Genomic DNA, 18,207 nt, shown 5'->3' with positions numbered 1-18,207 from the left:
GCATTCCGTGAGTGGTAATCCACTTATACTGTCACTAGTATGACAAAATGTTAAAAAGCTTGTGTGAATTTGTGTATACACCTTGTATCAGATATAGAGCATCGTGTTAAAAACATAACCTGCCAGAAAGAGTCGTTTTTAATGGAATTGTCAGAGAATTGAGCGTCAGTTTGTTTCACACAATTACCCTGTTAATATGCATTGTCATTCATCTACAGCAGATCTCATTAAGACTCATGTGTGCAGATAGGCAGCATTCATAGGGTGACGCAGCCCCTCTTGGATAGATGCACGTCTCTTCACGCTATGAGCTTTGGTAGGAAGTATGAATTCAGACACAGGCGCTGTTAGATTTGGAATAGAACATTTTGTACCACACACTGTGGCAAAGGCTTCAATGTGTCATCCTCAATGGAAATTGATTCTGCTAGTTTTGAACATCACAGTTACGTGAGTCACATCATGGAAGACGTGTTCCTTCATTATGTAAAGATATGCTTTTTCTGGCTTTGCGAGAAAGTAAAAGAGTTTCAAGGCTGCTGAGCCTTTTGTGGCTTAGAACCTGCAGAACACACGCTGTCTGGACAGTGTAGCAAATGTATTTTCTCTTTTATTTTATGTTAATATGATATATAATCTTGTTATTTTTGTGCAGATATTAAATTATTAAGAAGTGTTTTTTTTTTTTAGTAGCACAAGACCTCTCTAGATTTCTGTTGTATTATTTTTATTTCTAGTTATTAGATTGGTGATTGTCTTGTGGTTTTAATATGTGTTCCTTTCGTTTTATTTATTTTAAGTATATATAAATTACACTGATTTGTAATTAGGGACTCATTTAATAAGGATTCCCTCCGAACAGATTTCCTTAAACAAATTAAGCATGTGAAATGGAGGGCACCATATGCATACAATACCAAAGACCATAAAAAGAACATAAAGTACTGAAAAGCGAAATCATTAACAGTTGCACCACTATCATGTGTGGTATTTTAGGGAAAAAATCAGCGTATCACTCTGTCCATTCGCAATCCAGTTTAATCAGGTGCTAAAAGTGTCAAAATAGCACTGTAATTAAATATTAATTATAAGTCATTGTATTATAAGTGTAAATATGTTTCCTGTCTATGTAAAATTGGCTTAGATAGATAGATGCTTCACAACCTAGCACTCAGAACTGATCTACTAGACCTAAAATATAAATACATTTTAAAATAAAAACATTTAATACATCTTGTGCTACATTTGACATTGAACATAAATACATTTATACTGATAAAACCAGAAAAATCCTGTTTTATATAGCAGTGTTTTAGTGATAAACTGCAGCAATTAACTTCTGTTACTTCTGTGCAGTGGCTCAATTAACATCTGAACAAATCGATTCACTAAAGTCAATTAGACATCCCAGCGCTACATATAAATGAATCTTTTATTTTGACTAGTTCACTTACATTAAGCATCTGAAGGAACCATTTCAGTTAAATGTTTCGGTATTCACAGTGCTACATTTGAGAGGGAGATGGCAGTTTAGGTTAGCACATTTAATTACTGCATTATCTTGCATCACTGTAATCTCTGTATGCAATACAATTTGACAAAAAATTATGTGACGTTTTGTCATCCTGCACCGCTACTCATTGGAAAATGTGTCTTGTTACTGAAAAGCTACACTACTGTGAAAATACTTTTACGTTACTGAACAATTTCGAAAAGTTAATAGTGGCACTACTTTTGTTAGTACAGTATCTCAGATTTTGATATACAATGGTACTGAATGATTACCTATTCATGTACAGACTGATCTCACAGTGAAATCGGAAACAGTAGGTTGACTTTCTTGAGCTAAAATCGGTCTGTTTACTGAAATTCGAAGTACTGCCCCCAGTGGCCAAAGCGGTAAGTGTTGTTGGGCATATGGGCATGTGTAAGCTACATTTTCCGGGTGAAATATCCACAGAGGGGTGCCAAAAGCGAGTTATGAAGTGAGTTGTTTTCAGCTGTACAGGCTGTAATACTATGGAAGTCTGTTTTGTCCATAGTTTAGCACTTTTTTCTGTCTTGTTTTCCTGTGATCACAACTTAATTTTCTCATGATCTCAATATAACAGAAGTTGTATTCTCGTGATCACGACATAATTTTCTCAAGATCTCAACATAAAAAAATTTTTTTTCTCGAGATCACGACTTAAGTGTAAATCACTGCAGAATCATTCCGGAGACACCATTCAGTGTGGCAACGTCAGAGGAGCAGGAGCGCGTCGCATATCTCTTTAATCATGGCCAGACAGGAGCTGAAAAAGCTTTTTGCCATGCTGGAGAAAATATACACATAAGTGTTCATCATCTGAGAGGACGAGGATCTAGACTTCAGCTTTATTACTACATTATTACAACTACATCGCTGGCCAGCTACGAGGCCCTGGAAAGCTTCATGGTAGTGATGTGATGATCGACACAGAAGTTTCGAAGCTTATGTTGAAAAAACAACACATTTCACATTGAAGCGCGGTATCGGAGCTTCGGTCATTTTGGGGGGAAAAACAAACGACTGCTTTGGTATCTGGTTCAAAAGAAGCGCAAAAGGTGTTTCTCGCGGGAACTTTAAGTCGAAATCACAAGAACAAAAAAGAAAATGATCATCATAATACAACATTTGTTATGTCAAGATCATGAGAAAATTAAGGAACAAAATAAATAAACCATGGACAAAACAAAACAGAAAAAGATTGATAAACTATGGATAAAACGGGCTTCCGTATAATACAGCAGAGTTAATACATATTTTATAAGCTGTATTCCCCCTTTCAACCTAAACCTCAGACCTAAACCTAACCTTCAGTGGGGTAAAATTGTAATGTTGGAGGTAAAAATGCAACCTCCGTATCACAATGATTGTCAGTTATTACGCAAATGTGATTTCAACACGGGATCTGAACCCGGGTCTCCCATGCTGCTGACACAACGCGCTTTGGTCATAACATTGGAGCTGATGCAAAAATGTCTGAAAGGAGATGCCGCTTCTCAGTGTGACAGCATAATGTGTCCAGTCCTAGGTTACCAGAACTGTTGGAAACAACATACCAACTTCCTGTGTGATCATGTTGTCATGTACTGTTCAATAGTATAAACAGTTACTTCAAACAATACCATGGTACTACCATGCTACATGTTTAACTTTTGGCACTTTTAACTTTTGTTTCAGTAAACTGTTTCAATAATCTTGGTTTAGAATAGATTCAGGCTACCTGAACTACCTTAGTCGTTCATATGCTGCTTTATCATTGACAAATGATAGGATGCATTTGCAGGTTTGTTTCAATGGATTGTTATATTCCACTTCATCCAGTGCTATATTTGTTCTCTGTTTTAGTTCTAAAGTTTCCCAGTGTGCGACATGAGAGAAATCTCCAAATGGTTTAGTGCATCAGTGAGCTGTCCAGTTATTCAGATTGAATTGTGAACCGAATTGTTTAAACCATTTTGCTAGCCGGTTTGGCTGATTCAGTTAAAAAAAACCAACTCAACAGAGTGATTCGTTTTCAAATCTGACTGCGAATCAGATTTGACTTTAAACAGTTGACGGAATATACTGAACACACAACCTAATTGTTGAAATATTTTCAAGTAAAATTTAAGGTCTTAGTATTTTTGAATCGGAACCTGCCAAATTTGCTAGTGAATCGGCGGTGTTACCCACCACGGATGGCTGATTTTAACCTGCATCTGGGTGTTAAATATGCTGCTTATGATACATTTTAGCCTTTGGGTGAGTTGAAATGTATTAGGAGTTGATATAGTTTTTGACAGTTCTTTTAGCACTTTTGCATGGCTTTAGATGTCAGATGAAAGAATATGCACAGCTACGAGAAAGGTAATTTTCAAAACATATTCTAGAAAGTTGCTATGACAACAGTAAGGCTGCAATTCCTAAGCATGGTGACACAGTTTCTAGTAACAGAAGTGCTTGGTGACTTTATTGATTACTCTTTAATTAGAAAATGTGATATTTCTATTTGACATTTATTAGTATGCAGTAGTAGAGTAGTATTAATATTGTTAACTCTTCTTACAAAAGCAATGAGAGGCACATTTACACATCTGTTGCACATGTTGATTTGTTTTGCTGTCTTGCTGGCAGATTTTAGAACAGTAATTGAGACACTTTTTTTCTGTTGGTTTTAAATGACTAATGGGTAATACAATCCATCAGTTTGGAAAACATTTTTATTGACCTATGTAGCATCTGATTTCCCATGACATACCTACATTTTAAGCAATACTATTGCTGCACTATATGGCCAAAACATTTTGTGAACACCTGAACACCAACATTCACATGCTCTTGTTGAACATTTAATTTTAAAACCATAGGGATTAATACCACTCTTTGCCACTATAACATCTTCCACTCTTCTGGAAAGGGTTTCCAGTTGATGTTGGAATGTAGATGCATGGATTTGCTCCCATTCACACACAAGAGCATCAGTGAGGTCAGCGCCCAATTCATTCCAAAGGTGTTCAGTGGGGTTCAGGTCTGGACTTTGTGCAGGCCAGTTTAGTTCTTTAACACCAGACACCAGTACATTATTTCTTAATGGACCTTGCTTTGTGCACAGGGGCATTGTCATGCTGGAACAGAAGAGGGTCTCCCCAAATCTTTACAACAAATTTGAAAAGACACAATCCTTTAGAATGCCGCTGTATGCTGTATCATTAAGATTTGTCTTCACTGGATTTAATAAAGTAACCAAATTTATTAATTATGAGGGGGTGTTCACATACTTTTGGCCAAATAGTGAACAAATCAAGCTCAAAAGAGTTTTCAGGTATTAAATCTTGAGGATTAAAGCTTACAAATGGCATGTTGACTGTCAAGATGAATTCCTAACTAATGTTAAAAACTCTATTATACAACAACTGTCCTTTTGTGGGGACACCAAATGTTTAAATTCCTACTTTTTCGTTCATTTCATTTACAGAGTCTGGGAGCCACTGGCAGATACGAAACCCATAAAAAGTAAGTGGTTTATTTGACTTATTTTACCTTCTAAACCTTCAAATTGCACTGAACAAAGATTCGATGAAAAGATGTTTTATTGAAGAAACTCAGAAATTTGATCATGTTTTCTGTGTATAAATGTAAAAACAGGTGATTAATGAGGTTGGTGTTAAGTCATTTTTTAACACATGGTATTACTTAAACCTTGGTAAGATTCAAATAAACACCCAAACACCCAAAAAGTAGTGTCTCTCTAATCCTACCATCTTACCTACCTCTATGATTCCTACATCTACATTTCTGATATGGGCAGAAGGTCTTGTTGACTGTCCAGCATGGAGAACTTTATAACTTTATACTGTATATACAGTTCTTTGTGCTTCTTATTAATCTGTCATCCTTTGTGGTTCTCACCACAAACTGTCATCATATCAAAATGCAGAAGGAAGTTTCTAGTCTATAGGTTATTCATTTTTTATCAATATGAATCCATGGGGGTTTGTGAAGGACCATCAGTAATCTATTATTAGAACATAATTGGGTTTTCTGGTCACCTGCTCAGGCTTTATGAAGCTTAGCTTCCAACTATTCTAGCTTTATGATGCCTAGACAAACAAGCTCAAGGGTTATTATTAACCAATGCTTGACTGAGCTGTTAGCAGCCCTTATCATTTGCTAATTATTTGTAATTTTTTTTCAATTTCTAATTAATTAATTTAATTTTTTCAATTTCTAATTAATTAATTAATTAATTTTTTTATTTAATTTATTAATTTATATAATTTATGTACAAAACAATGTATTTGAAAAATAAAATCTACAGTTAATTAGAGTATGTGTTGGTTTTTACATCAGGAATATAACTAAGTAATAATATCAAACACAAAACACGAAGTGTCATGCACTATACAGTAGGTAACTAATGGAAGTTACCACTTAATGATACAGCGTTCTCTGCCCTGATACATTAAAAGCCTTGCAGTGAAAGGGAATTATTCTAAATATAACATCCAGTCTGGCAGAAATTGCCCTGAGTTGTGCCGTGCTCTGTGTTAAAGGTCAGCATGTAATAGATCTGCAGGTGTTTGTCATTCCTTTGATTAAATTTGACTGTATTTGTACAGTCCTTGTGTTCAACTATATATTTTACATGATTTGAAAAAATCCACCTAGTAGTTTTTTAAACCCTTAAGCTGTGTCTGTTTGTTTGGGTAACAGTGTGTTTTCATGCGCACACCTAAAAGCTGCAGAGGGAAACTGTTTTAAATGCTTTCCCCCTTAGTGAGAAAGCGCACTGCCTGCAGTCTGAATCAGTGGAACCCATGGTATCCATTAAGAAATATGGCACTAGTAGCGTTGCCATGGAGATCTACTGAATGGAAGCTGCGTTTAAGCCTTAGAAAGACATAATCAAGCCCGTCCTTTAGCTTTCATTTGAAAGGTAAGCGCAGCAATAGTGTGGTGGAAGAGGTGGTATATAGTGAAATATTTTTTTTTAATTTTGTAATTTAAGTTATTTAAACTTTATTATACCAATCTTTATTGTTCTTTGGATATCTGATGCTACAATTTTCCACCACATGCATAATGCAGGTGCACTTCAGCTTTTGGTTCAGTATAAAGACAGACGAGGTTAAAATTGTGTTATCGACCATTGCAACTAATCCTGAAGTGAGATTACACAAAGTCAGTCATTACTATATTTTGACAATTCTGCAGAAAAAAAATGCTTCTTTGGTAGTTTAAGCTGGCTTATGCTGGTTTCTCGCCTGGCCAAGCTGGTCTTAAAGAAATATTCCAAGTTCTAAGCTTAATCAACACATTTGTGGCATAATAATGACTACCACAAACATTTTTTTTGTCTTGCCCCTCCTTTTCTTTGTCCAGTGAGGCACTTACAATAGACGTGAATGGGGCCAATCTGTAAACGTTAAAATACTCACTATTTCAAAAGTATAGCCACAAGACATAAACAGTATGCATGTCAACATGATTTTAGCATGATAAAATCACTTACTAACCTTTTTTGTGTAAATTTAAAGTCAATTTAACAACTTTGTTGCCATGACGATGTAATATCAGAAAACCCTAAAACGACTGCAAAAACAATGATTTAAACAACTTTACAGCTAAAATAATACATGAGTTTTAACAGAAGAATTAATTTAAGTGCTTTTATAAAATGAAAAGTTTCACATTTCTGCCTTTAAACCCTCCAAAAATTTGCCCCATTCACTTCCATTGTAAGTGCTTCACTGTAACCTCGATTTTATTTTTTTTTTTTTAAGAAAAGGAGGGACGAGTCGAAATAATTTGTTGTGGCAATCAACATTATGCCACAAATGCCCTGAACTGAGCTGAACTTGTATTGAACATGGAATATTCCTTTAAGCTGATCTCCTAGCCAAACCTGTCTAAAACCAGCAAAACAGGCCAGCATGACCACTCTGGGAGGCCAGCTAAGACCAGCAAACCAGCTGAGCACTAGCTTGGCCAAGCTGTGAGACTTGCTAGACCAGCTGAAGACCAGCTTGACCATGCTAGGAGATCATCTAAAACCAGCTAAAAACAACAAACCGGCTTAGGCCGGTTTAAACTTTTTTTAGCAGAGAAAAATCTTCATCTTTATCTTTCTCTCTGGCCCGGTTCTCATTGATGGATGTACAAAACATTACTTTTGATGTCTCAATTCTATGACAAAATTGATTTCTTAAAAAAGGATAAGATGTATCTGAATGATATAAAATTGTTCAGGATCAGAGTTTCAGTGTAAAGTCAATATGAGGCTGACTCACAACAGCCTGGAACATGAAAATTTGCATCCCACACATGGAGGTAACACTCTAGTTAAGGAGGGTTACGTAAAGATCTCTATAATTTTTATATAAGATTTATTTGGCTCTTGACTTTTATACACTGAAAGCTTGAATCATAAAGTCCTTAATCGAGTGCAGTTCAGCTTAACAAAATCAGTTATTTAAAAACAGCATCACAGATTTTCCTGCATACACTAAACTGAAATATTTGCCTCTACATTGTGTTGCTTGTCATTTAGTGCACACTCTCAATCTAAAGTGACTTGGAAGTACACAAGTAGGACAGTCCAACTGAAGCAATCTGAACTAGTTCGGTTAAAAGTTAACCTTTTAATGCTCTACAAAGGAATTGTTATTCTTTTGTACTAGTGCTTTAAAGCAGTGATTCTCAGCTGCTGAGTCTCGACCTAGAAATGGGTTGCAGGTCTGTTCTGATAGGGTCACAGACAAGAATGATTTAAGAACCTTTATTTTATAGAGTGCAGGCAGGAATGTATTGTCAGTTATTCTTCATTTCAGTTTAACTGTCCTTGAATGTAACTTTTATGTTTACAGCCTAGATTCATAACCATTATATTGGCTGTATGAGAAAAATGCAATTTTAGAAATTTATGTGGCTACCACCATTAAAAGTCTTCAAAAACAATATTTCACTTGTAATATCATGATTCCAGCTGATGATTCACTCAGAATTCTTGGAGGGATTTTGGATCAGTCTAGTATCCACTTCCCACAGTTTTTCTGTTTATTGCAGTAGCTGTTTTAAGACTAATCGCTGTTCTACATATGGTATGCTCTTTGCCTGAGGTATGGTAACATGGATTGACTGCCAGTAAACTGTGTCATTTCTAGTTTTTGAATAAAATTCTAATAGAATCTAAGCCAACAAGCCTCTGCCCCTGATGAGATGTGTGTCTCAGAGCTGTTGTCATGGCCTTTGTTTTGCCTGCCATGCAAATGGAACACTTAGCCTTGAGCTGCGGAGAGGAGCCGAACACAAAAGCCTGCTGAGAGAAGAAAGCTGCGCTTTCACACCATCGTGACTTGGTGTATAACATGATCACACGGGAAGTCGAATGCTGTTTCCGAAAGTTCTGGTACCCAAGGATCGGCAACAGTATGCCGACTCACTGGCATGCCCTGTCTCCCATCGGACATATTTGGAATAGCTCAACAACAATTAATTTCCCTTGTGGCACGACTGGTAGCGTGTTGCGTCAGATGCATGGGAGACCACAGTTCAATCCCCATTACAGGAAGTAATCACGTTTGTATAAACAATCATGAGAGTGATAATGAGGTATTATCCCTAACATTGCATTTTGTCTCTAGTAATGATTAGGGTTAGATTTGGGTTTTGGTTTGGGGGTAAATTAAATAAAATAAGCATTTCTCTTCACTGTTTTACACCATAGCTGAACATTTTTTTTTACAACTGGCTTCTGGCGACCTCTCCTGGATATAACTGGATGTCGCACTTGTTTATATGCCCTGAAACACTTACCGCTTAAGCCTCTGGGGGCAGTGTTTTAAAATTCGGTCAGTGTATACCGATTTTGGCTAAAGAACAATTGGCACACACTTACCGATTTTTGTGTGAGATCATCCTGCTTCTCATTGGATACTCGCTCGCTCATTATATAGCCACCCTTCTGCAAATTTGATCTTGTCCCACCATGAGTCGAGAAATGTCTGGAAGCCACCTGTAATGTGAGATGACTGGATCATGTTGGAGATTACATAAATTCAGAAGTGGTTTGGTGACCCAAGTCCTCTACAACTTGACGTGAAGTTCCTTGAGTTCATTAACCTGAGCGAACTGTTACTGCTTCAAATTAGCTTTCTAATCCGGAACAAAACCTAAGGCTGTTCTTACAGTCTTTTTTATCTAATTTTGATCTGACATGTCTAAATCACTCTTTCTACCTGTTTGCGTACTCTACTTTTTTCTTTTTGTCATCCTACACCTGAGCTTATATACTGTTACTAGCTGGCCTGGTTTCCTAATTGTCTCTTTCTAGTATCACTTTTTAAACAAATAATTTCACCCAAAAATGAACCTTTTGACATTATTTAGTCACCCTTTTGTCACTCCAGACTTGCATGGCTTTCTTCATTCTGTGGAACACAAAAGATAAATTTTAAAGAATGTACTGTTGCTTGGTTCCATGCAGTTACAATGAATGAGGGCTTTTTCGGTCTGTTCCTCACACACAACTATTCCCAGAAGACTGGGAATGCAGTGCACAAGTCATATGGACCACTTTTATGATGATTTTATGGTGTTATTGCATCCTTTTTTAAAGCTTGAAAGCTCCAGTTCCCATTCATTGTAATTGCATGGAAAAGAGCGAAAAGTACATGATTCATTATTCATTAGTCACCTTTTATGTTCCATGGAATAATGAAAGTCATATGAGATTAGAATGACATGAGGGTGAGTAAGGCCACATTCACACTAATACATTTTTGATTGAATAAGCATTACATTTGCTGTTCACACCTTTCATCCATACTGGAACAGCGTTTTCCTCTACTGAAAATGGAGGCTTTCAAAAATACCCTCTAGTACCACATAGTTTGGAAAACAATGATGTAAGGAAACGATTTTGGCTAAACTATTCCTTTAACTTCCTTTTGACTGTAGAGAGATTTTTTTCCCTTTTCTTTAAAGACACAAAGCACTTTAACAGGTTCATTTATCTTGGTTTTGTAAATTTTTTTCTTTGTCTCTTGGGTGCCAAACCTGAAAAATTGAGTTGCACAATGTTGCACAAAGGGATTCCTGTAGGCGCTGTGATTTCACACTATTAAACAGTGCAGAAGCTCTACAAATAAAAACGAATGTACCAGTAAAATTAATCTTTCTTGATTGGCAGGGTCAAGAAATACCAATTAATTCATTTATTTACTTCTTATCAGACTTTGCCATGAGCTGAGTATTTTGTTTTTTTGTTTTGTTCCTAATACCCTTTCAAGGATTTCTACTGATAGGAAACAATGACATGGGCATCTTGCTGTACCATTAGTGTCAGTTTTCATTAAGCTTGTGTCCCCTGAATGCTCGCATGCAAGACGATGAGAGCTTTGCTATTAAGCTGCAGCTATGGAAACAGCTTTGTTCTGCCCCCATGGAAAATGTGCTTCTAAATTTCTGCCATTTACAGTTTGTATGTTTGATGCTTAAAGATGCTGACCTCTTGTCCCTGGTGCTGTGTAGTTAAAGTGTAATTTCAGTATGAAGATACATACATTTTGGGTGTATAAACACTTTGAAACATTTTAATTCCCTTAAAACGTGTTTTGAGGGTTAGTTATGATTTTGGTGTTTTTTTGTACATTTTGTTCAAATAATTTCTTCCTTGTCTAAATTGTGAGTAGAATCAAACATTGTAGCTGTTTAGTAGGCACTTAATCACTGTTTTGTTTAATAAATAAGCATAAGCAGAGAGAGAGAAACAGCTGTTTTTGAAGGACAGGTTGAAGAACCCAGTATATATCAGTGCCCATGGCTGCAAGTCACAAGTTGTGTTAGATGAGAAACAAGCAAAGCTGTCTTTCATGGCATATATTTAATGTCTTTATTAAAGAGCACATCCCTAAAATGTTTTAGCTTAAAACCATTGTCACTTTTCAGAGAGATGAGTGATATAATTATTATTCATAGGTTTTTTGTGCATAAAGCGTACACCTACATTTATGTATTTTTGCATAGACACTAACATGCAATATGAACATAATTTCATCATCTAAAATGTAAAATCTTTAATATATAAACAACTTTAGAGACTAACAAATTTTCACAAATCATCTAATGACTGGTCGGAAAATAAATTCCTGAACCTTTACGAGGGTGACTTCAATGATCATCGTTTTGCTCTCATTTATCAGTAAATGATGGAAAAACGTTGTCTGAGAAACACCTTTTTAAATGGAAAATGTATTTATAATGGATGAATAGTGAATTTTAGATGGGATTAATCAAGGAAAAGTCATATTTAATCTTTGTATTGCTGAATTTAATCAGAATTCAAGCTCAAAAAGTATGAAATTTAAGTGTAACACCGTTGATGTTATGGTTTAACATTAACATACATTTCAGCCATTTACATTATGTGTATGTGTGTGCTGTAAACTGTTGCAGTGGTGGTTCATTCCAGTCTTTTATTATTATTATAATAATTTTTATTGTATTTTTTTTATTTTAAATTTTTTACCCCCCTTTCTCCCAATTTGGAATGTCCAGTTCCTACCTCTTAGTAGGTCCTCGTGGTGGCGCGGTTACTCACCTCAGCCGGGTGACTCCAGCCAGGTCTCTTAAGCAACCAAATGGGGTGGTAGTCAGCTTCAGTACTCGCTGAGCTACCCAGGCCCCCGGTTCACACCAGTCTTGAGAAATCACACTGAACAGAACTAAACCGTTGGTATGTCAAATGAATGCATTAACTGCATTAAATTTGATCGTGTTCAACAGTTTATCAAATTTATTTTAAATACAATAAAATCAACCTGTTAAATCCACAAATTCAAAACTGTAACGAATGCAGGAAGAAGTCAAGAGAGCAGGATCTAAGTGCAGCTTTAATTAAATGAGAAAACGAGTACAAATACAAAATTGGGAAAACTCAGGTTTTGGTGCTGCTTCTCCTTTAAGACTTGACAGTAAATGCCCACTGTTATGATTGGCTCTCTGCTCTTGACTGACCTGCTCTCTCTTTGCCATCTCACTGCTCACCGCTACTAGGTGGGGTTATAGAAGTGAAGAGGTAAAGTAGGCATTTATGTGTTGTTGTGGAGGCAATCAGATGCAAATGTCTACTACAGTGTGACATCACAATGTGGAGGAAGTAGAGAACAAGTCATTTTGGCAGCTTGGTTTCAACAAATGGCCTTTTTTGCAGTGAGGAAGAAGTTTTGAGTTCTGAAACTTATATGACAAAAGATCACGGAAAATTTGAGTCCTCATGTCATGACCCCATTAAGTTGTTCAAACATAAAGATCTCCTTTTTTTCATGTCCTGTCATTATTATGGTATCACTTTTCTGTTCACCTTTTTCCATCATTTTATAGATTTCTCCTCTTTTTCTCCTCATACTGTATCTTCTTTGAGATTTCATTCACTGTTTTAAACATTTTCATTAAATGAACACAGGATGTGTGATGGCATTTGTGTGATTACACTGGAGAGATGGGTGAGACTGTAGTGGGAAAATGTGTCAAGTCTGTCACATGGCTGTCACTCCATGTGGTCGTGTGAACCATCCAATGTTTTTCTTAAACATAAACTTTTCTACGGTAACCTTACCCTGGTTGATACCCTGGGGATTTTACACTGTGTACCTCTAAAACTACGGTGAAGGACTGCTTTTAGCACTTTCAGTTCTGTTCAGTTGCATTTTTGCATGAGAAACAAATGGTCCAAGCTATTCTGTGAAAAATTAAAGCACTCACTAATATGCCAGTAGGTGTAGAGATAATAAGCCAAATTAGTATAATATTCAATTGTCCCCCGAGACCCATTTCACACTATGTCATGACCGTGGTTAGAGTAGAATTACAATGAATAAGGACAAGTCCGCCCACAGACAAATATATCTTTTTTTTTTTCTTTTTTTTAGATCAATTCAGTTCTCATCTTCAAAAGGTAGTATTAATTCTAAAAACTCTAAGAAATTCCTTCCAACAGTTAATGGAACTGTAATCTTCCATTGGCCCGCTGAGACAATAAAAATCAGTACATGCTTTTGTGCACAAGGGCACTAAACACACAGTCAAGCATTCCAGCTATTAAGTCAGTATTAATGGATTAAAAGCATTACATGCAGTGATTGAGCATTCTTACTTTAACATATTGCTTGAAACCACCTAACCCCTCCCCCCAACATATTAGCTGTGTCTCGTTTCAAAGGCTGCGTGCTAGCTAGTCCTTTGAAGGCTGCAGTTTACCAAGCATCCTCCTTTAAACAAGCCTTGTTTAAACGAGACGGCCTGCGTAGGACAAATGGAAACAGAACTTATCATGGTTGCTATGACAGCTTGCCACTCTTTATCAAGCGCGAGCACTTTGAGTGAGAAAGAAACAAAGTCCCTTTGGAAGGGAATGTATGAGGTAAATTTTAGGAGAGTTATTATGATGTAGAGCAGTGATTCCCAACCCTGTTCCTGGAGGCCCCCCAACACTGCACATTTTGTATATCTCCTTTTCTGACACACCCAATTCAGGTCTTGGAGTCTCCACTAATGAGCAGATGAGTTGAATCAGGTGTGTTTGATTAGGGAAATATCCAAAATGTGTAGTGTTGGGGGGCCTCCAGGAACAGGGTTGGGAACCACTGATGTAGAGAGAAAAGAAAATAGATTTTACAGGTGTACTTTTAGTCTATAATACTTTATTTTAATGATATATTACTATAATTATACATATTATATACTCTATACCTGTCTACTGAGGTACTTCAACTTGAACATGATATTTTCGGTCAAATTGGCATAATGTTTTTTTAGACAAAAGATGTTCATTTCTGTTGAAGCAAAGAATTGTGTGTTGTGAGTGCCGACAAAGGATACACCTCATGGATCCTCTGAATTCCTGTGAAAGTAGGTCGCATTCGAAGGCTGCATTCGGAGTGTCCTACTTGCTCTTCTGAAATGAGACAACCACTTCCGGTATCATTAACTGATTCGTTAAATAAGGCTCTGAGTTAACATATTTTCTTAAAGAACATCAAATGTTTATCTGCATTCACTTATCTAGACATTTTGTTGTTACTGAGTGTCTATGCGAGAGAAGCGTTGAAATTGTATCATAGTTTAGATGCTCACAATTATTTCCTCAGCGGAGAGATCAGGAATATTAGATCGCTCCTATTACAATCAGTAAAGCCGTTCAGTGAAGCTGTCTGCATGACCTGTGGATTTCCTTTTTTATGTTCTTAATTAGTGAGTCATTTTGGAAAAAAGCATCTGCTAAATGATTAAATGTAACAGTAAATTACTTGCACAGCTTAATTCATTGTAATGGGAGCGATCTATTGTCACTTTTAGAGCTCTACCTCTCAAACGTACTAGTTGGCATAAATTTTATTTACCAACCAGAGATAACGTGTGCTACAGTTGTTAGTACTGCACGTATCCAGCTGTCTCGCTTCACTGTAGCGGTTCATGTGTCCATTTGTGGTTGCTTTCTCGGAGATCTAAACACTTTAATTTACGTTAGTTCCAGAGAGTTTTACAGTACATTTTTTTAATAACAGGATCAAATGGGCAGATTCAATTCATATCAAACTTTATTGGCAAGAGAAACTTAAGTGTACAATGTCAATGCATTATTAGACACTATACATACAGATATAAAACATACTGGATGTGAAGTTTAATGCTGCAGTGTAAAATCTCAAAACTATTATTTTCTCTGTCCCTGAACGTCCAGGTCCTTCAGTCTGTATCGCGCACACTCTGGGTCTCTCTCTGGCGGTTCCGCTTTTGACACTGGTGCAAATTAAAGTTATTGAGCATTTTTGAGCGATGCAAAAAGATACGGCAGCTTGCCCATATTTCTTGCACGCCTGGTTCATCGCTTGTGGGTGAAGTCTCAATTCTCCGTAGAGTAAATCCGCTCCCATGTTTATGATGTCCGGGACATATATGTATATGAATAAGCGTGCGCTGCTCCACACAATCACATTCCTTTCTGTGTTAGGATGTGCAGTCGAGTCGAGCTTGCACCTCCTGAAAATATATATATGCCAATTTTAGAAAAATAAGTTTCGCCCATTGTACTATGGTGCTGGGTTTGTTCCTGGCAGGTAGCAGATGCCATAACTCCATTCAACAAAACGTGTTAAACAAAAAAAATTAATCGCAGAAATTAATGCATTACATTTCCCAGCCCTAATATACATAAATATAAAAATAATATAATTATATAATTATATATATATATATATATATATATATATATATATATATATATATATATATATATATATACATACATAGTATAGTATATACAGTATAGTATATACAGTATAGCATATACAGTAAATGTATGTATAATTTTAGATATATAATTATTTTGATTATTATATATTGAATTATCTTTATCTTGGGGAATTTCTCAGCAAATATTGATATATTTGATTAATTACGGTTAATTAATTGGCATCTGATGTAATTATTTAGATTACACAATTTAATTGATTGACAACCCTAAAAAATATGTAGCACACACAAATAATAAATGAAAATAGATTGCACTTTTCTTTTTTGTCAGTGAACATTGACATTAGTGTATTTGGCAGACACCTTTATCTAAAGTGACTTACTGTGCAAGAGATACATTTTTATCAGTATGTGTGTTCCCTGGGAATTGAACCTATGACCATACATGCAATCCCTCTTTAAAACTGTGCCAAAGTTAGGTATCTAAGAAGAACTAGTTATGTTTCTGTTCCTGTTTTGGAAGAGGTAATCATTGTGAGCACACCTTTGTTGCCTTCAAATGCTGTCTAGGTAGGCAGATCACTAGATTTTGTAACAGAAAAATTTTGTGTGTGTGGATGGGGGCATTAACGTGTTGATCTGATGAATCTGATAAAAACTCAATTCTGAATCTGATGAAAGCTCAACGATGGCTTGTTTTATATAATTTAAAATGTATTTAGAGGGCAAAACACAATGTAAATAATTATGCTGCCTTCCTTTTGGAACATCCTTCATGTTGGGAGCACACCTATGATCCCTTAAAATGCTGTCTAGGTAGGCAGCACTCAATTGTGTGTATGTTGGGTGCCAAATAATCTGTGGAACCTCACTGACAGTAGGGCTGAAACGATTAGTCGACATTATTGATAACGTCGGCAAAAAAATTTTCGTTGTCGAATAGTCGTTTGATCTTAACGTAACATAAAATCATATGATACTCTAATGATTGCACACAAGAGCAGCACTGAAGCTTGCGCCTGACTGAGGAGAGTCCAGATCTCACAGTCTCACAGTCCAGACGCACTCTAAACTTTCCAAAAAGCTTCAGGTGATGTAGATCATAAAGTATGAGAGAATTATAATACAAAAATACAAAATAAGTAAATACAGAAGCACTCTTGTTGTGGAATAAGCAGAGCCGGAGCTGACGCTCAGCTTAAGCAAAACTTGCGTGTCATGCGTGTTTAAAGGAAACACCCCGACGTTACATCTTTAATGCAGTTCTATTTAATGCGTTATAGCTTTATTAAAGTTCAAATAATAAGGAAACCGGCATTTCTCTGTGCGGTCAGCTCTCTTCTATGAGTTGCTCGAAATGTCCCGATCTAAAGGGGAGAGATTGAAACTGCACCTGGCTGAGGTACACTCTGTTGCGGGGACACTCATCCCTCGAGTGAGCACGCTTAATGCAGCTAGATTATAATGCAATGGCAATTTACTGAATCATAACATATGTGTCACTGTGCATTTCTTATCGTGAAGAAAATGGGCAAAACATAGCTTTATTAATAAGAGAGAGTTTTTTTTTTTGTGTGAGATAAAGATGGATTGAAGTGAACAAAAAGGTGAGAGAGGTTTGTCTTCGCCCCATTATACACGGCAACAAAATAAATTTTGTATTTGTTTTTGTTTTGGCTTGTTTTCCAATATAAATATCTAAAACTCCTTTAAAACAACGTACATTTACTTTAGCAGCTATACTGCAGAATAATAATAATAAAAATAAAAATAAATTTTTATCTGAGAATGTTGAATATAATTAAAAAAATACAAATATTTTAAAATAGCTAAAAATCCTTTAAAAAAAAGATGCATTCACCTGAGAAGCAGCATATAAGATATTTAGACTTGCTTTTAGAGAATAGATCTTAAATATAAGTGTATTTTGTCTTTATTGCACTCGCAGAAGTATAACAAGTGTAAAAATACACTTATATACAAAATACACTTATATTTAAGATACATTCTCTTAAAGCAAGTCTAAATATCTTATATGTTACTTCTCAAGTAAATGTATCTTGTTTTAAGGATTTTTAGACAATTTTAAATGGAAAAAAAGACAAATACACTTGATAACAATAGGATTTTATTGTAGTGAAATTTTTACTGAATTAAACATAGTATTTTTTCCCTTTAATTCAGTGAATGTCATTTAGAGGTATTTTTTTAAAGATGATTTTGTCCTCTTTATTGTTAGCAAGCACGTTTAATACAACCTTTTAAGTCGGGGCACAAGCTGAATAGTCGGTTTAGAGCTAATGATTAATCGTTGCAATAATCGCCCGAATAGTCGAATAATCGTTCTAATAATCGTTAGATTAGTCAATTATCAAAATAATTGTTAGTTGCAGCCCTAATTGACAGTCATAATGCCATGCTGTTGTGTTGAGGGATTAGATGCCTGT

At 35.9% G+C, this 18,207-nt stretch overlaps 1 protein-coding gene across 1 annotated transcript in view; it reads left to right on the top strand.

Annotated features, from left to right (window-relative positions):
* The window catches only part of LOC127426873 (ankyrin repeat and fibronectin type-III domain-containing protein 1-like), a 118,100-nt gene that overhangs the window by 41,467 nt on the left and 58,426 nt on the right, over window positions 1-18,207 (top strand). The window contains exon 6 of the mRNA XM_051673944.1: window positions 4,983-5,020. Coding sequence (XP_051529904.1) covers window positions 4,983-5,020 — 38 coding nt within the window. The remainder of the gene's footprint in view (window positions 1-4,982; window positions 5,021-18,207) is intronic.

This window comes from Myxocyprinus asiaticus, chromosome 36 (genome assembly GCF_019703515.2).
Source record: "Myxocyprinus asiaticus isolate MX2 ecotype Aquarium Trade chromosome 36, UBuf_Myxa_2, whole genome shotgun sequence".
Taxonomy (NCBI): Eukaryota; Metazoa; Chordata; class Actinopteri; order Cypriniformes; family Catostomidae; genus Myxocyprinus; species Myxocyprinus asiaticus.
This window is presented reverse-complemented; position numbering and strand designations above follow the sequence as displayed.